This window comes from Suillus discolor (assembly GCF_016758755.1).
Source record: "Suillus discolor strain FC423 chromosome Unknown F5147scaffold_113, whole genome shotgun sequence".
Lineage (NCBI taxonomy): Eukaryota > Fungi > Basidiomycota > Agaricomycetes > Boletales > Suillaceae > Suillus > Suillus discolor.
This window is the reverse complement of record NW_024541360.1, coordinates 39259-58446: the sequence shown is the minus strand read 5'-3', so window position 1 is coordinate 58446 and position 19188 is coordinate 39259. Positions and strand designations below refer to the sequence as shown.

At 46.6% G+C, this 19188-nt stretch overlaps 6 protein-coding genes across 6 annotated transcripts; 5 read left to right on the top strand and 1 right to left on the bottom strand.

The window, feature by feature from the left end:
• Positions 1-1752: 1752 nt before the first annotated feature.
• F5147DRAFT_788447 (WD40-repeat-containing domain protein) lies at positions 1753-4631 on the top strand (the record flags this gene model as incomplete). The annotated part of the gene is made up of 4 exons (XM_041442987.1): positions 1753-2784; positions 2834-3033; positions 3066-3264; positions 3319-4631. The coding sequence occupies 4 exons, from the start codon at positions 1753-1755 to the stop codon at positions 4618-4620; spliced, it is 2733 nt and encodes a 910-aa protein (XP_041285829.1). The 3' UTR covers positions 4621-4631.
• Positions 4632-6193: 1562 nt separating this feature from the next.
• F5147DRAFT_587260 (uncharacterized protein) lies at positions 6194-6990 on the bottom strand (the record flags this gene model as incomplete). Its single annotated transcript, XM_041431974.1, has 2 exons — positions 6194-6803; positions 6854-6990. The coding sequence occupies 2 exons, from the start codon at positions 6988-6990 to the stop codon at positions 6194-6196; spliced, it is 747 nt and encodes a 248-aa protein (XP_041285828.1).
• Positions 6991-7874: 884 nt separating this feature from the next.
• F5147DRAFT_542804 (uncharacterized protein) lies at positions 7875-8078 on the top strand (the record flags this gene model as incomplete). The annotated part of the gene is made up of 1 exon (XM_041430275.1): positions 7875-8078. A coding segment is annotated over one exon (204 nt), but the record flags the coding sequence as incomplete, so codon positions are not given.
• A 471-nt stretch (positions 8079-8549) lies between these two features.
• On the top strand, positions 8550-9077 carry F5147DRAFT_587283 (uncharacterized protein; the record flags this gene model as incomplete). Its single annotated transcript, XM_041431976.1, has 1 exon — positions 8550-9077. A coding segment is annotated over one exon (528 nt), but the record flags the coding sequence as incomplete, so codon positions are not given.
• A 3-nt stretch (positions 9078-9080) lies between these two features.
• On the top strand, positions 9081-9389 carry F5147DRAFT_587295 (uncharacterized protein; the record flags this gene model as incomplete). The annotated part of the gene is made up of 1 exon (XM_041431978.1): positions 9081-9389. A coding segment is annotated over one exon (309 nt), but the record flags the coding sequence as incomplete, so codon positions are not given.
• A 5441-nt stretch (positions 9390-14830) lies between these two features.
• F5147DRAFT_788443 (uncharacterized protein) lies at positions 14831-18572 on the top strand (the record flags this gene model as incomplete). Its single annotated transcript, XM_041442986.1, has 9 exons — positions 14831-15282; positions 15317-16240; positions 16632-17016; positions 17078-17221; positions 17338-17662; positions 17722-17976; positions 18026-18112; positions 18179-18289; positions 18346-18572. 9 exons carry the CDS (start codon positions 14831-14833, stop codon positions 18570-18572), a joined length of 2910 nt encoding a protein of 969 aa, XP_041285824.1.
• Positions 18573-19188: the final 616 nt, after the last annotated feature.

Here is a 19188-nt window from a genome sequence, read left to right as displayed (position 1 = left end):
AGGGTGTGTGCGCGAGTACACGAGGTTGTCGTCTGTTTGGGGTCTTAGAGGTGTGCGAAAATGGTGCAGGTCTCCTTCCTGCTGTAGCACTGAAGCCTCTGCCTTCCCTGCAAGCCGTCCGTCCTTGATTTTAAAATTGTATAATTACTCATACTTTGTCGATCCTGTGAGTGCTTCAGAACAGTTGAGGAATGACCAAGAGCTGCAGCAAGAATCGATGACTTACTGCATTGGCATTGGCTATCATCATGTCGTGACCTTGTCCTGGAACCATTCCCTGGCTCGTGACATTACTCAGGCACCCATCGGCAGTCCCATACCAGGATTACTTAGAACATGATCACCGTGTGGCGGGAAGTTATTCATGGGCGCACCTTGCATCGGCCCCTGGATGCACTATTAAACATTAGCTGTGGCCCGCCTGGCGCATTATACGGCAAGGGAACAAAATGGAGCTCCTGACATTGGGACAATGATGATGCTGCACGAGTAATGAGGAGAACTGCAAGAACACTTGAAGATCACGTACCTCAGCGCTCAGCCACTGCAGCTTCACATTGCCTTGTGAGTAAGTCAGTCACTCTAGTGCCAGTCTAAAGCTCAACAACGAAGTGTTCTGGTGGCCATGTATTAGAATGACTTTGGTATCAAGCTATCATTGTCAACGTAACGAACAATCACAGAATGATTCAATAGCGACCTGGTGGCCGTGCATCAGAGTCCAGACTGACTGTAGCAACAAACCATCCACATCAAAGTAACGTAAACAAGCCCTGGCCTGGACCGTTGTGCCAGATGGGCGGCATCAAGGGACACAGCATTCAGATCGCCTATATAAAAAGTTTTATATCAGGGCTGCAGCATGACGGCATCAGAACCAGTGAAAGAAAGTGGTACCACCCCTGTCAGGCAGGATCTGTCATAGAATTAAATTCATTGCAGGGACTTATCGCGATGATAGAAAATATCAATGATCCAATGACTCGAGCTTTCGACAGGCAAAATATTCCAGCATAGCATACTCTGAGTGCAACTTTAGTCTGACCTACAGCCGCACACTAACTCATTAAATCTGGTCCTTCTCATCAATAGACAACCTTGTATTCCAGTATGAGTTTCTCGACGCCGATGAGCCACACATTTTCAATAACAACGATGAAGGGGCTTTTGACACTCGAGACCTTCTTTGTTTATATCTTTGCCGATTCTAGCTGCTTCTAAATCTTCGCATCAACACTAGGTATTATATACGATCGCCAGACCGATTGAGCATTTATCACCAGTGCTGGTGGTTTCAAACGAAAGAAAGTTTCGTTTGCAGGGTCTAATGCCCCCCTCACAAATAGATCAAGGGATAACAGAAATGAGCAGCGGCATTGAATTATTGTTCAAGCGCTCACCTGCCTAAGAAGGTCATATGCATGACATGATATTCTGCTTGGCATCTTACAAGCCTAAAAAAATCATCCATGAAGGACTCAATATACAAGGGTCTATTGAAGAGGGGCAGTACGACACACAGTGGCAGTGTGGTAAGTACAGAGCTAGTAGAACGGACAAGCGCCTGCATGAATTGGCTTATAAATGAGTAGAAATCCAACTCTCCTCACGACACAGAAGATCGAAAACTAAAGCAGAGTATGCTCCTCGTCAACTTTAAAGTTTAACCGCCACTGAAAGTCTATCTCCCTGTTTAGCGATATGGAGGGATCATTACTTGATAGAGCAAAAAAAGCATATCTTACTGCGAGAATGCGCAGGACGCCGGCGCAGACAACAGAGCTAGCGCCATCATACACAATGCGAGTGCACACGAAGGCAGTGACGGCAATCGCATTCTTCAAAGATGGTCGACAGATCGTCACTGCTTCAAAGAATAAAACCCTACGAATCTGGGACATGGAGAAAAGAGCATTCATCGGAGAGCCATTCCAGGGACATAGTGACATCGTGATGTCCGTTACTGTATCACCAGATGATGGGCGAATTGTGAGTGCTGGAGGAGATGGAGCCATCATCATCTGGGACGTCGAGAGCAAGCAGATGCTATTCAAACCACTGCTGAAGCATACACGCCGGGTGTCCTCTGTGTGCTTCTCCCCCGATGGAAAGAGACTCGCAAGCGGGTCATGGGATGACACAGTTATTATATGGGATGCAGAGACCGGCGCTGTCCTCTCAACACTCCGACACAATGTGGGTATGGTGCAGGTGTTGTGTGTCGCCTTCAGTCCGGACGGGCTCAAAATAGCAGCCGGCGGTTCCCAGGGTACCATTCGGGTTTGGCGCACCGGCAACACCAAGCTTCTTCTCAAGATCAACGCTCACGACGATTGGGTTGAAAATGTTTTATGGTTGCCTGATGGCCAGCAACTTGTCTCCGCATCAGCGGACAAAATGATCAAGTTTTGGGACTCATCAAATGGGTGCCGGATCGGTCAACCTTGCACCGGTCACACTTCCTGCGTTACGTCACTTGCTATTTCTACTGATGGCCTCTTCATTGCCACTACCTCGTTTGATAAGACTGTGCGCCTGTGGAGCACACAGTCACACCAGCAGATAGGACAAGCACTTGAACATACCACATGGGTTTCCTGCATCGCAATTTCCTCCAGTGGAGAAGTGGTCGCGAGCGCAGACTTTGATGGAAATCTTCAACTTTGGTCCATCGAGAACACACTCTCCGCAGCATTCGGAATGGATTACGCATACATTACGCACCGCAGTAAGGTGAAGTTGGGCCAAAAGCTCCATGCACAGGCCCTTTCGGATGCGGAAAAGGTGCGGACGACATCTGTCACTGTTTGAACATTTGTGATAATGTTTGTAGGTCATCGAGCTCAACCCTTCATCTTATCTCGGGTATGAATTGAAGTATACAGCGCTTCGTGGAGCACAACACTATGATGATGCATTGGAAGCCTTCATAATCATGCTCTCCAAGTTGGATGATGCGCCCGACCCATGGATACGACACAACTTGAGCACCAACTGGAATGATATATTTTCGCAGAGCTACGCCATCAATACGTCAATGCATTTGAAATAGAAGATGCTATTAGACGAGCCATTCAAGCTCAACTGGAAAACGCCCCCCTTCGTCTAATCAACACCTATACTGGACATTTGTGCGATCGAGATGCACAGATCAACGCATTCGCGGAGAGTACAGAGTACAAAGAGCTTTTGCATTCATTGGTGATGCATGCACCCCTCCAAATGGAGCCCATCAAAGAAGCGGTTGCAAAGTACTTCAATTGGGTTATGTTGTCTCATAGGTGGGAAAGGAAGGAGCCGCTACTGCATGACATTTAGGACAAGGTCATATATGACTTGGGTCCGGTCGGAACTATGGTGAAGTTGCAGAAGTTCTGCAAAGTCGCTCGCGATGCGGGGCATCGTTGGGCGTGGAGCGACACTTGTTGCATTGACCAGAACAATAACGTTGAGGTCCAGCAATCAGTCAACTCCATGTTCATCTGGTATCACCACTCAGCGCTCACCATCATCTACCTATCGGATGTCCCTTCTTCGTCAGAGTCTGGCGCGCTCGCAAACAGCACTTGGAACATGCGAGGATGGACCGTCCAGGAGTTCCTCGCTCCAAAAATTGTTCTCTTCTACCAAACAGATTGGACCCCATATCTCGACAACCGCTCATGCAATCACAAGCGGTCTGTCGCTATCATGTGGGAGCTGGAGCGTTCAACTGGCATAAATGCGCGGGCGCTCGTCGATTTCCGTCCAGGGACAAAAGATGCTCGAGAGAAACTCCGATGGGCATCAAACCGGTATACTACGAGGGAGGAAGACATCGCCTACTCTTTGTTTGGCATCTTTGATATCAACCTTCCTGTTATCTATGGAGAGAAAAGACAAAAGGCGCTCGGACGACTCTTGCAGGAGATCATAGCCCATTCGGGCGACATCACAGCCTTGGACTGGGTGGGACAATCGTCCGACTTCAACAGTTGCCTGCCAGCCGACATTTCCTCATACAAGGCTCCATCCTGTACACTGCCATCTGTATCTGAAAATGAGATGCAGATGTCGGTCTCCGCGCTGCGAAACAGCATTATGGCTGTGCAGTCGGCTTCGAGACTGTATACTCTCCTGAAGAATCTTAATGCTCCTCATTTCACAAACACCAGACTGCAATTGCCTTGCATCGCATTTCCTCTCACCGAAGTCAGGCGGAGTGCCGGTGAAGACGGTGACAAATGTTTCACATATGAAGTCAAGGCACACGGGCTACAAGACCTGCAGGTCACAACAGAAGACAGGCTTGCTCAATTTTCGCCTGCAAGGCGTACTCGGCAGTCATTCCTGCTCATCCGTCCGTGGAATCGGTATGATCTCGGGCTGATTAACTTTGCAGACAAGACGCAGAGTGTAGAAGATTGGCCTGAGCCTGGGTCTCCTGGATACAACGAACCAACTACGCCAGAGTTGAGGTTGATCGTTCGGCTCAGACAGCCTTTTGGCAGACTTTTGCTAGCGCAGCAGTGGGGTGGGGAATATAAGAGAATTGCTTCGGATAACAAAGTCGTCGCGCAAGTTAGGGACATGGTATCTGTCGATGACATGATGGACGTCAGGATGCTGGAGATATTGTAGCTGCGATGAACGGGACATTTACAACACCTTCACATGAATAGTATTTCTAAAATTTTGCATCGTATCGGTCTGGATAGTGTCATATATTATCTCATATACAGATGCTAGTCTCCAGACACGACGTCCTTGGGAAGATGAAAAAGCTTCAGCGCAAGTTGAGTTCGTAGAACTACCTTTGTCTAGATTCATCTAGTATTCCTGGGCACAGGGTATGTTCATGCGGAGAGATAGCCTCTTTGAAGTCATAAGGTTTGCTTTGGTGATCGAAGCAGAGCTTGAGTGAGACAACCAAGTTGTTCAGGTAGTCATCACTGACAGCATGTCCCCCTGGGCAGAGACATGGCCTCACAAAAGAGTTGTATGTCCTCGTCTAGATCATCAATGCTACCGCACTGATGGACCGCTCCAGGATGGAGTTGATCACCCAGAGGAAAGAGCTCGAGCGCGTTTCCTTGAAGGCAGGTGCCTTGACCAAATGCGTCTATTGGGAGATTATTGCATTGAGGGGCGATAACTTGCAGCACAGCTGTGCGGCTTCGTGAATATAGATAGCGGTAGACTCCTCACTGTGACACCGCTCTAATGAGATCATAGAGGGATAGTGCGTGATCAGGATGGTGCAGACGCAATGCAAGGTCTTCGCAGAAGATGGAAGTAGTGGTATCAATGTCTTGAAAAAGGTTTTGAATATAGCCTTCAAAGCGGGCATACACGGGGTTGGTGACAGCCCCTGCATGTTCAAGATGGCTGACCGGGCACTGGTCAAGAACCAGCTTAAAATGCCGCACAGCATCATTCGGTTGAAACACCGTCTCGCTTCTCGTGTATTCGGCAAATCGTGCCTGACCCCAGGCCGCATCTGTGCATTGAGCGATCCTGTAGTCTACGAGGGACTGCAGCTGATGCCCCATAAGCAAAAGCTAGCAGGACAGTGTCTGCCGTCCTGATCATTACAAGCGTGTATGACGGCGGCCTTCAGCATGAGGGAAAGGTGGAGATCATAAATGATTTGAAAGGATAGATTCATGACATGTTAGTAGTTGTGACTCTATTACGTAACGAGGCACGAGCGGAGAACTAGAGTTTAGTCTTCGCGCGAAGCAACGGGTGCAGTACAAACCTTCTGTCTTCATACTGCAACGGTCCCTCCTCTCAGCTCAGTCGTCCTCAATGACTTCGTCTCTTTTCTTTTCATTTTTCACAAGCACTCTCCCTGGATCGTATGGCGTTATATCTGCACATATATTATTTGCGCGTTCTGTGGCTTGCGTGCTGCGCGTTTTCGTCAATCCAGAGTGGGCGCGTTTTAATCAAGAGGTTCTGCATTCCCGCACTGCGCGTTTTCGCCAATCCAGAGCTGGTGCATTTTGATTGGACTCAAAACTCAACTTGAAGTTGCTGCCATGATAATTATGATCTCTACTTTCCTTCAAGCAATTTGAGACTCGGACCACTGCAGTATAGTATTTGTACTGGTACAAACATCACTCTATACAATTGAACATGACGAGTCTACGATGGATGAAGTCCTCATGGTTGAACATGAGTAAAACTAACATGAGTACTAGTAAGACTATGGCGAAGGAGGCTCAGGCTCGAAAACCAGTTTCTCTACTAGGAAGCTGCAAGTCTCAGAAAGAAATTGTTTGGCGTGCTTGAATGCCGCTCCCTGATCGAGAATCTTAAACATGAGGTCTTTGCATCCTTCACTGACACGTCCAAACTGCAGTTCCTTGAAGCGTTTGACAGCGTCGTCGTACGGCTGTGGATTCCTACCATCAAGAAGAAAATGGCCCATACCATTCCACCAAATTGCGTGCCAGTCCTTGTTGCAACCAGTTGGGTCTTGACACTCATTCGAGTGCATCAAGATCTTCGGTTCCTCCGCAGCTATGATCCGGCGGTGACTATCAAGCGCAGCCTGAACATAAATTACATTCAAAAAAACTTCGTTGCCCATCAACTCCCGGTGGGCATGAGTGAGCTCGGTAATTGGGGTTTCTGCCAGTTGCTGGAAAGCATATGGAAAGATGGAGCGGACGTGGTATTTGATGGCGAGGTTGATTAACTTAGCTGGGTGGAAACGGTAGCGTGCGGTAGATATGCGGGAAATAATGAATTCACGTGCATGGGAGCATTGATACATGTCGCAGAAACGGAGAAATTTCGAGAGTTCATCGATGCTATGAGATCCAGTACACATTCTACCGTGACAAATGGTTCAGTTACTGACTAAAAACATAAAATATCAACATACCTTCCAAACGTGAATTCAAGAAACAACTCAAACGTCTCCTGAGATATTCCGTTAAGGTGAATGGGTTTATCATCACACATGCCATCTACTTCTGGTTGCCTAGAATTCTCCATGGTAGAAAACATATCACGAAAGACATTGGAAGACGCGGATAAGATTGAACTGCAGAGTTTGTATAGTGTATTCTCTACCTGTCAATGGAAAGTTTTCAAACTAGTACGATAATTTGATAGATGAATAAAAATCACCTGGAAGATGTGGCTGGACGCATTAAAGTAATAAATCAGGTGTCGGGTTGGTACAACAAACTCTGTCGACATATTAGCAGGAAGTTGAAATTAGACGAAGGCAGTCAAACTATAGTTTGACTGCCTATGTTTGTGACTGCTGACCATTTTTCTCACGGGTTTGATACATTGTCATTGTACGCTACTCTATGATTCTATTGAATGCCGATTCATTCTAAATCTTGTTTCCGCAGTGATCGTGATGCCTATATCACCACAGGCGTTTCCGCCATTTCCATCTCGCATGCCAACTCAAGCTCCATGGTCAGCTAATTTTCTTACTGCTCACAATACATTGTCAGATATATACCGACGTGCCTATCATATTCTGCATCAAGAAGATGCCGACCCCCTTCAACTTACATTTCACTTAGAGGCTGTATCTGGAGACGCTATACCCCTGCTTCAAGCCCTTGCACATGACCCGCAGGGACATGAGATGCATGATTGGCTGACTTGTGCAGCAACCTCGCTAGGAGATCTCTCTGTTCAATTGTCGTCGTTTCGACACAATACTCGAAATTTGTGAGTCGTATTATCTCATTTTGAATGATTGTTGACTATGCACGAATCCCAGAATGGACACCAACATTGCATTTCCAGAACCAGTGTCATTGCTGCATACAGGTCGTCCAGGTCGTCCGAAAAAACTCATCGACATTGCGTTCCTTTCCGAAGTGGTCTTGAATTCACGTCAAATTAGACTTACGGAACTTCCCAAAACGCTAGGAGTCCACAGAAACACGCTGCGACTGTATATGAAGCACAATGGAGTTGAAAGAAAATACTTCGATCTTACCAATACTGATCTTGATCTCCTCATCAAGGAGTTCAAGAAAAAGCGACCCAATTCAGGAATCTGGTACATTGTTGGGTATCTTCACAGACATGGTGTCCGGGTGCAACATCGATGAGTAGTAGAGTCGCTTCGCAGGGTTGATGGCTTAGGCCAAGTCCTGCGAGATCGACAGGTCAAACATCGACAGAAATATCATGTGAAGCGCCCCAATGCATTATGGCATGTAGATGGCCACCATAAGTTAATTTGATGGGGGATTGTGATTCACGGATTCATCGACGGGTTTTGTAGAACGGTGCGATGTGTTTTTTAACGCATTTGCATTGATTACTGACTCTAATTTATATGTCTATTAGATAACGGGACTGAGCGCAAGTAACAACAATCGCTCCAGCACAGTTTTGGAACTGTTCATTCACGCAATGCAAAACTTCGGAACACCTTCTCGTGTGCGAGGAGATTGTGGAGGAGAGAATCTCGATGTTGCAACGTATATGATAATGCGAAATGGACCACATCGTGCATCCTTCATGTGGGGATCGTGAGTCGTAATGTGTTTGTTCTGCAGCTTTATGTTAGGTACTAATTCTGGACAAGTTCTACACGGAATTCGCAGATTGAGCGTCTATGGGTTGAAGTTGGCACGCAGTTTGCTAGGAGGTGGAGAGCGTTTTTCACTCGACTTGAAAACCATCACGGGCTCAACCCTCACAGCCCTAGTCATATCTGGTTGCTCCAGACTCTGTTCCTCAATGAGATCAATCAAGATTGTTCAGATTTCCGGGCGGAATGGAACTGTCATCCGATACGTGGTCCTGATACCAATGACAAGAGCCCTAAGGTAAATGCGTCGTTTTACATTTATGGGACCCTGACAAATTATCTCATTGTGACCCAGGATTTACGTTTTTTAGGTCAAATGCAGTTTGACATGTATCGAGACGACTGTGAAGGGGTCCACCCTGACGTGATCGAAGAACACTATGGGGTACATGGCCCTACTATGACTCGACGACAACATCAGAGTGGAGCGGGGCATCCAATTGATGAAGAAGAAAGTGATAATGAAGAGGAGCCTCTAGATATGGTACAGGCTATCAATAATCAACAATGACACCATATCCACCACGAAGCTATCAGTGTTCCATCGCAAATCAATCCTTTCATCAATGACGAAACATGCCGACAATTCTCTGCCACCCTTATCAAAGTCATAGCCGAGGATATAACACCGTGCGACTGCAGGCTAGCAGCAAATGAGTGGGAAGGTGATGAGTATCCGATCTTCGAGGCTATCCCTGTTGGCCAACGAGGGTCGAAGGAACTACATGTGTCTCTCGCCGAACCGAGCTGGTTCAACCGGGCGAGGCTATGGTGTCAGGCGTTGCTAGTGTTGTCATACTTTTTAGTGGCTGGGCAAGAGTAACTTAAACTTACGAGAGTTGTAGTAGTTATTACTCTTGAAATACTTACTTGGACAATACGTCAACCAGAAGGCAGGCAGAATGTCATAATTTTCAAACTGTAAATATAAACCGCACTATCTAGTACCTGTTGACCATCCTCTTCAGGTCCGAGTCGTTTCCGTCTCTTGTCTCCTCTTCCGTGTGAAGTCTTTCTCCACCTTCTCCCACTAGTGCTATTGCTCTGCATGGATTCTGAGAGCAATGCTATGAATCGGGAGCACTTCTGTATGTTACAACCACTGTTTCTTACTGTTGTATACTTTCGCGTTTCGTACAACATGCCTTCCCTTTTTGGTCTTGTACTTACTATCTCACGATGACTTGGTCTGTGTGCACATATTGACCTATTTAAGCACATGTATTACGCTTGTATTCTTACTTGAATCTTACTAGGTTTTACCTGGAATATCCTTCGCTTAAGATCTCCAATCTTAAGTCGTCTTGAACCTTGATTCTTAGTTGAAGCACTCCTTTAACTAAGTCCACTGAACTCTCTCTTGTCTGAGAGACTGAGAATCTCAACGACCGAAACTCTGTCGAGTTGTCGTTGTTAGAACTATCCTAGTTCGTAACAAAAGATTCAAGTCGAAAGACACCACACATCTGTGTGTGTCCGATACCAACAGACGAACCAAAGAACTGCTGAGCAAGACAGCCAGCACGAACAGCAGACCTGACATCACTCACCCCGAAACTACAGGCCCTGAACCTTGGTACTCCAGTACCGCCGCTCAATATGTCAACATCAACCACCAGCGGCAAAGAATTCGAATACAAAATAAACCACCCTCCCATATTCAATGGAGATAGGGACCTGTCTAGATCATTCCTCCTATCCTGTAACGCCTACATGGATATCAATGACAAACTCTACAAAGAAGACAAACATCGCATCATTTTCATCACATCGTTTATGAACGAAGGAAACGCTAGACTATGGAAAGAAGAATTTCTGGAAGATGCTCAATTCATTGACACTTCCGGACAGAAAAAAGGATATGGTAACATGAAAGATTTCCTAGAAGCTTTTAACAAAGCATTCTCCGCAATCGATCCTTCCGGAACAGCAATGACCAAGCTAGGAGCTCTCAAACAAACCGGAGATCTCCAGACTTATATCGCCGACTATCAAAGGCTGATCGCTCAAGCAAAAGTCAAAGAAGAAACCGCCAAAATCTTTCACTTCCAGCAAGGACTCAATATAGGAATCCTTATCAAAATGTTTAACGCAGGAAACGTCCCAAAGAACTTTGACGACTACATCGCCGCAGTAGTCGACATTGACAATTGCCACACGCAATTACAGTCCATTAGGTCCCGCTTCCCTGTCCAACAGAAGAAGAAGAGATTTGGGGACCAAAGATTTGTACCCACGAGGGATCGCGATGCTATGGTAATTGATCGACTCACGGATGAAAGTCGCCAAGAACACATGCGTGTTGGAAAATGCTTCACGTGCCACCAGATCGGACACCGTGCTCGGGAATGCCCGCAGAAGAAGAAAGGGCCTCCCTTTGTCCGCAAGGTAGAAGAAGACGAAGAAGAAACTAGGCGCATTCAAGAGGATTTTTGAAACGGAGAAACATATCGACGATGGAATCTCCAATAGAACCTGTACGTTTGATACGAGTTGTGAATGATAAAAAAGAATTTCGCATTCCCATTACTCTCATATCTCGGAAACAGGAAAATGTCGAAACAAACGCAATAATCGATTCAGGCGCTTCTGGAACCTATATCTCCGAAAGCTTTGTGAAAAAGCTCGGGATAAAAACCCGAAAACTAAAGAAACCATTCAATATCCGAACCGCAGACGGAAGCTATTTCAGCAGTGGACCCGTAGACCGTACTGCACCCTCATCGTCAAAATTGATGAAAGAACCATGATAGGAAAATTCAACATTACCAATCTAGGAAAACGTGACCAGATTCTCTTGGGAATCCCGTGGCTCCAAAAGATGAATCCTTCTATCAACTGGGCGGAACGAACTCTCTCACTCCCTGTACCCCAAAGTCCATCGAAATCTCGGAAAGAATTCGAAAACTTAGCACCCCTCCAGAACAAAGAAAATGGACGAACTCCAAACTAAAGAAACAACCATCCAAGTTCTCGGCTTCCATCGAGGAAATCCCCGAGGAAGTACCACTGTTGCTACCAACGGAGGATGATGATCCTTTTGATACTCAGGAAGACGTCTGGTGCGCTCCACCAGTACAAGACGTCTCCACCTACAAATTGGATGACGGAGAATTTTTGGTTGAATACGGTACCGATGGAGAATTCGTTCGAATTATACAAGAAATCTCGCTCGATACCCCTCTCACAAAGGATGGAACATCCTTTTCGGAACAAGTCCCGATCATCACCCCTCTCAAAAGTCAGCAACAAAGCGCAGGAATTTGCCACGGAAGAAAAAGAAAAACAAAAGAAACCTTTCGAAGAACTCGTACCCGCTTATCTGCATGATTATGCAGATGTATTCGCCAAAGACGGACTGAAACAACTTCCCCCGGAACGACCAGGAATAGACCATCGCATAGAAACAAAACCCGGATTCCTTCCAAGAACGTCTAAAGTATACCCTCTCTCACCAAAAGAAAGGCTTGCGGTGAAGAAATTTATTGACGAAAACGTGGAAAAAGGCTTCATCACTCCGTCAAAATCCCCACAAGCCAGTGGATTCTTTTTTGTAGGAAAGAAAAGCGGAGAGCTTCGCCCTTGTCAAGATTATCGCGGCATTAATGATCAAACGATAAAGAACTCTTATCCCCTTCCACTTCCGGCAACTCTCATCGAACGACTACACGGGGCAAACTTCTTCACAAAAATGGATATTAGATCAGGATATAACAATATCCGAATTCATCCGGATGATCGATGGAAAGCTGCATTTACCACGGAGTACGGATTGTTCGAACCAAGCGTAATGTTCTTCGGGCTGTGCAATTCACCCGCCACCTTTCAAGCATTTATGGACAATGAATTCCGTCAAGAAATCAACGAAGGATGGTTGGTGATATACATGGATGACATCCTTATCTTTTCAAAGACGCTTGAAGAACATCACGAACGAACAAGACGAATCTTAGCAAAGATCAGAGCGGAAAAACTATTCCTCAAACCAGAAAAGTGCACGTTCGACTCTCAAGAAGTCGAATTTCTTGGCATGATCATTAAACCAGGATCCGTGGAAATGGACAAAGCAAAAACCAATGGTATCAGGGAATGGCCCGTCCCTACTTCCGTTAAAGAAGTCCGGTCATTTTTAGGATTTTGCAATTTCTATCGCTCATTTGTCGCTCATTATTCGGACATCGCCCGTCCCCTGATCGACCTGACAAAAAAGGATACCATTTTCTCTTGGAACGCTCAACATCAGGAAACGTTCGACCAATTGAAAACCTGTTTTACTACGCACCCCGTACTCCGCAACCCTGACCCCTTAAAACAATTCGCCATTGCCACAGATGCTTCCTTAGTAGCAACAGGGGGGGTCCTGTTACAGACTGACGGAAATGGCGTTTACCATCCTTGTGCCTATCTATCGCAATCATTCAATCCAGCCGAACGAAACTATCCAATTTTCGACCGCGAACTCCTCGCTATAATTCGTGCACTTACCGAATGGCGACATTATCTTGAAGGACACCCCTCTCCGATTATAGTCTTCACCGACCACATGAACTTGCTCTATTTTAAGAAAGCTGAACACTTAACCCGTCGACAGGCACGATGGCAAATGCTCCTCACTAATTTCGATCTGGAACTACACCACGTCCCTGGTTCTAAATTAGCTGCACCTGACGCCCTCTCCCGGCGATCAGATCATGATACCGGATCTTCCGATAATGATAACTCTATCCTACTTCCTGATTCCATGTTTGTTCGACTCATCGATGACGACCTTCGTACTACCCTTGCCAGCTCGGATGCGCTTAGCGACCCACTATTCGCCACTGCTGTAGACGCCCTCAATGGTGTCTGTCTTCCCCCCATGAAATCAGCTCTGAGCGATTGGAAAGTAGATTCAGGGATATTATCTTATAAAAACCGAGCGTATATCGCTCCTGATCATCGCAAAACTATACTGGCTCGTTACCATGACCACCCAACCGCGGGTCATCCCGGACGTTTCAAAACTGAAGAATTGGTCAAACGCGAAGCATGGTGGCCAGGCATGGGAGCCTTCATCCGAAAGTACGTTGAAGGATGCGCCACCTGCCAGCAAATGAAGGCCGATACCCATCCAGTAACACCACCTCTCGTCCCAATCTCGTCCCTTGCCACTCGCCCCTTCTCCCAGATCTCCGTCGATCTTATCACGGATCTCCCTCTTTCCTCTGGTTTTGATTCCGTCATGGTCGTGGTAGACCATGGGCTTAGTAAGGGGGTGATAATTACTCCTTGCCACAAAAACATCACCTCTGAAGGAGTAGCAAAACTATTCCTGAAACACGTATTCAAACGCTTCGGATTACATGACAAAGTAATCTCCGACCGAGGACCCCAATTTCTCTCGAAGTTCTCCATAGAATTGGCAAGACTCCTAGATTATTCTATCGCTCCCTTCCACCGCCTATCACCCACAGACCGATGGACAGACTGAACGACTCAATCAAGAATTAGAAACATACCTACGGATCTACTGCGGCAACGACCCAACTAATTGGGTAGAACACCTTCCCATGGCAGAATTTGTTCACAACCATAGAAAGCATGACGCCCGAAACGCTTCTCCTTTCTACATCATGATGGGATATGAGCCTAAAGGGATTCCCCATGTATTGGCAGATTCAACAGTACCAGCCGTGGAAGAACGGGTCCGACTTCTTCAGAAGATCAGAGAAGAAGCGATAGCCTGTCATAATATCGCCATGCAACGAATGGCGGAAAGATCCTTCGGCCAGAAGTACCAACCATGGAAAGTAGGCGATAAGGTATGGTTATCTGCAACCAATCTCCGTCTAAAACTCCCATCCCGGAAGCTCGCCCCGAAAAGATATGGCCCCTTCCCCATTTCCGCCGTACTATCACCTATCACGTTCACACTCCAATTGCCTCCGCAATGGAAAATACATCCCACGTTCCACGCTTCCTTATTATCTTCCTATAGCGAAAATGATGTTCACGGTCCGAACTTCTTGGAACCACCACCTGACATTCTAGAAGAAGAAGAAGAATACGAAATCGAAGCTATACTGGCTCACAAAGGAACCAGCAAACGCCGCCGTTATCTTGTATCATGGAAAGGATATTCCTCCGCCAGCAACGAATGGATCCCGGAAGAAAACCTGGAAAATGCCGGAGAAACCCTTTCGACCTATAAAAGAAAACACTCGCTGTGATATCCTCCCATCAACATAAACATTATGTCCTTCCCAGTTTCTTACACTCTCCCCTATGAATCCACGTTCGCCCCAACCGACTTATCCTCTAACGAAGGAAGATTCGAATCCTTCATCTCAGAAATCGAAGACCTTACCCTCATCGAAGGCCGCAATCCTTTGCCCCCAACATGCCATTGAAATCAATAAAATCCTTATCGACCGAAACGCATTCTCAATCAACCTCCTCGTTAACATCATCAGATCCGCCGAACTCATTGAAAGACTCGTACGACATGTGGAAGAACCACGTGTCCAGCATGGCATCATGCATTTACAGAAACGCATTCGCGCTTATGCTTTGCGTCTTATCCCTCCGGAGGTTAGGGCAGATATCCAGGAAGCTATTCACATCGTTGCTGAACGAGTCACCGGAGTCGCTCGCCCACCATCTCCACAACCAGCTGTACGAACGACTGCAACTCCACCGCCTTCCTATGATGGTGGAATTCCCGTTCCTCCTCCTCAGTGTGTCTGACGAGTTATTGGCTGCTGTTAACAGCCTCACGGAGATTACCAACGCCATGATCGTCAATCTGCAAGAAGAGACCCAACTTGCATTACAGATAGCCTCCGCGGCATCCGCAACCACGTCTGATACGGTTGTTGCTCCAGAAGAAACTGTAGAGCACCCGGAAAACCTTTATACCGCTTTCTCTTCTACGCACGAAGAGATAACCCTGGAGCAGTCGACTCCTCCCCTTGACGAAACTATTGCGCTTGCTGAAGCGCTCAAAGCGCTTCACATCCATCCACCAATGATTATTCCATCCACGCTTACTCCACCGACATTCGTGGATTGTCTTGTCCCAGTACAAGCCCTCGGACCCACCGCTCCTGCAGAGTACGCTGAGCTAATCGCGGAAGCAGAACGAATCCCTATGCCGTTATCCTCTATCTACGTACTCGCTAAGGAAGACGTAGCTCAGATTAAAGAATCTTCCCGAAGAAGGAGAAGATCCCCTAAGCATGGGTACCGAGGCAAGGGAAAGAAGAGAGCCTCTAGCGATGATGAAGCATTCAGTCGTCACCCCGCTCCTCCCGTTTTACGCCCCTCATCCTCGAACCCAGACGAAAACCGGGTTTGCAGATATTGCAAGACCCTTGGCCATCGTCAAACCAACTGTCCTGACTACTATTGCAGGATATGCAGAGAACTCTCCCCAGGGCATTTATCGTTGTATTGCCACAAATTTACTGGAAGTTCCCCCACCACGCTTACCTGGAAGGACGAAGGCTTCTACCAGGAACTCTCTTATTGGGAAAAGAGTTTGGACGACGCATACGTCAGCCAGTGCCAGGAAGAAGAAGCCCTCCGACAGGCAGAGTACCTTACTGGAGCAGGTGATCAGTTTGATTACTCCGACGACCCTATCTATTATGCAAACCAGGACGATTCTAACCATTGCGAATACCAGGATTACGAGTAAAAGTCGGTGACTTTACGCTTAGTAAGGGGGTAATGTTACAACCACTGTTTCTTACTGTTGTATACTTTCGCGTTTCGTACAACATGCCTTCCCTTTTTGGTCTTGTACTTACTATCTCACGATGACTTGGTCTGTGCGCACATATTGACCTATTTAAGCACATGTATTACGCTTGTATTCCTTACTTGAATCTTACTAGGTTTTACCTGGAATATCCTTCGCTTAAGATCTCCAATCTTAAGTCGTCTTGAACCTCGATTCTTAGTTGAAGCACTCCTTTAACTAAGTCCACTGAACTCTCTCTTGTCTGAGAGACTGAGAATCTCAACGACCGGAAACTCTGTCGAGTTGTCGTTGTTAGAACTATCCTAGTTCGTAACACTGTAGAGGTTCCAAATCTGACAGTCAAGTGTGCGACTGCGAGGAATTCTTTGCTCGGTCGCAGGATGAAGGCCACTGTGTGGAGTGTGGTCACGGTCGCAGCAAACACCCTCGCAAGGCATCGACTCGGAGTGGCAAACCACTGGAAGTTCAAGATGAACAGCCTCACCAACTTGGAAATACCTCAGCTGTCGTCAAGGATATTTTTGACCGAATCGCTAGTGGTGGCAAAAATGCCAATGAAAAGTCATCCACCGCCAAGCAACTCACTGAAGCCGGCGTACCACTCGCCAATGCCCGAGAGGAAGCCTTATCAACTCTTTCTTCCACCCGACTTGCTGGTTACAGTAAACTGGCTAAGGGCCCAGTGTCGTTGGCTGGGTTGCGAAAGGTATGGGATCATTGGCTAGTGCATGAAGATTAGTTTACACGAATACTAAAGTTGCTTCTAGGATCGCAAGGATACTATGAGTAGCTCACTGCAACCTAGTAAAATTGGAAGCCAAGCACGCAGGAGCACTATGTCTAACCTTTCCACGACCAGAGCTAACACTTTTCGTGTCGCATCAATTGCTCTATTGACTTGCGGTGTCGATGTTAGTCAAAGACAATCAATAGTCTACTAAACCCACTGATTCATAGCATTTTCCAGAGAAACAGTCTCATCAGAGCGCCTAAGGCCCCAAGCAAGAATGGCTGAAATGAAATACAGGCTATGAAGAACCGGGGTTGTTACCTTGACCGGCCTGAGCAATTTATCATCGATAGTGGATGGTCCTATCACAAGATCACCAGCCAGTTGCGAAGCTGGTTTCCTAAGGTATTCGATTATCTGGATATCCCAGTTGAGAAGCGACCATCAGCGCCATCACGATCATTAGCACGGCCAACACAAGAAGACAAGCCTGTTTGGCGACTCCTTAACAAGAGTGGACAGACATTAACGGTTGTCGACGTTGCATTTCCGACCGGGACTGACCTAGTGAAACACAAGGGCCGAGATAAAGCAAGTGTCAGCGAGTGTCACCTGTGGTTTGGTGTGTTCCTGTTTCTTTCTCATACTACTCGCTGCATGTTGCCCTAACAATTCCATCAGTCACATGTAACCGGATTCCTGACGACGTTTACGAATCTTGGAACACTCAACCTGTCATTGCTGGTTCAGATTCCGAACATGATGATTGCAGTGATGTGCTTTTGTCTGACGTGGACAGTCTCAATGATTTGTTTATCTCCAAGTCGGACAATGAGCTTGCGAGTTCTTTGATGGAACTGGAGTTGACTGATGCTGAAGTCGAGGATCCCAAAGGCAAAGGAAAAATGAAGGTTGTATCGCCAAAGAGAACTAACAGTGAGTTTTTGGTGTTGGCCTTGATGCGTGTACTCATCCGTTCCAACAGTGAAACGAACTCACACAGTTCTTTCCCCTGAGCAATCACCATCGGAGGTTCAGAGAGCAATTCGAAAGAACAGTAAAGTTAAACAGGGTAGAGTTTTTCCTTCCGTTATGTTTATTATTATTATTATTCAATCCTTTACTACATACTCAACAGAATCAGCTAATGATGTTCAAGCTGCCATTCCCTTGTTTTTGACGGAATCTGGGCCATTGACAGGCTCTCAGCCATTTCCGTTGACTCAACCTGCTCAATCCAATAGCTTCAGTAAGTTTTCCATTCGTGCTACTTGTTTAAAATTTGACCTGTGCTGTTGTTGCCAGAAATGGTGTCGTTTCGTAGCAGTCCACTCGGAGTGCCAGCTGGTACTGCCATTCAATTCCTAAAGTCGAAGAGTGCATTATCATCCCCACCCAAATTTGTGTCAGTCAGCGAGGCGGATGTCTTGTGGCGCAGTCGATCACAAGTTGACGACCCTTTTGCACCGGAGCAGATCAATCCCTGGGATTCTCGCTATTCCATGAAGCCCGCTAACCTCCAGCTCATGTGAGGAGGGTCGGTTACCATTTCCCAAACAATGTTTGACAAGTGACCAGGTCTAGTATTTGTTGATGACAGGCATGCTAATTTGGTACTAGTTTTTGTCATTTCTTGTGCATTGCAGTACATACCACTATCTCATCCTCATCCTCATCTCATTCCGTACCTTATACCTTGCATCCTCGCGATGCCTCACCTAATGATGTCTTGCAGGAGTCACGTACATGATTTACTTCACACTCTTTGAATGCAAACACTGACGACTAAGTACGAAGGACGTGTTGTCTCACTCATTTTGTGGGTGTATCAAAACAGTATGTATTTGAAGAAAAAAAACTATGATACTGCGTGAGCCGCTAAGTTAGCTCTGCACAACTTGAATGACTCGGTTAGTAGAGACTTGAACAAGCAAACACGCCAGCTCTGGATTGGCAAAAACGCGCAGTGCGGGAATGCAGAACCTCTTGATTAAAACGCGCCCACTCTGGATTGACGAAAACGCGCAGTGCGCAAGCCGCGGAACGCGCAAATAATATATGTGCAGATATAGCGCCATAGGATCGCACCTTTCCACTTCTCACTGTTATCTTTCAAACACGGCCTCTCTAGACAACCCCCGTTTTCTC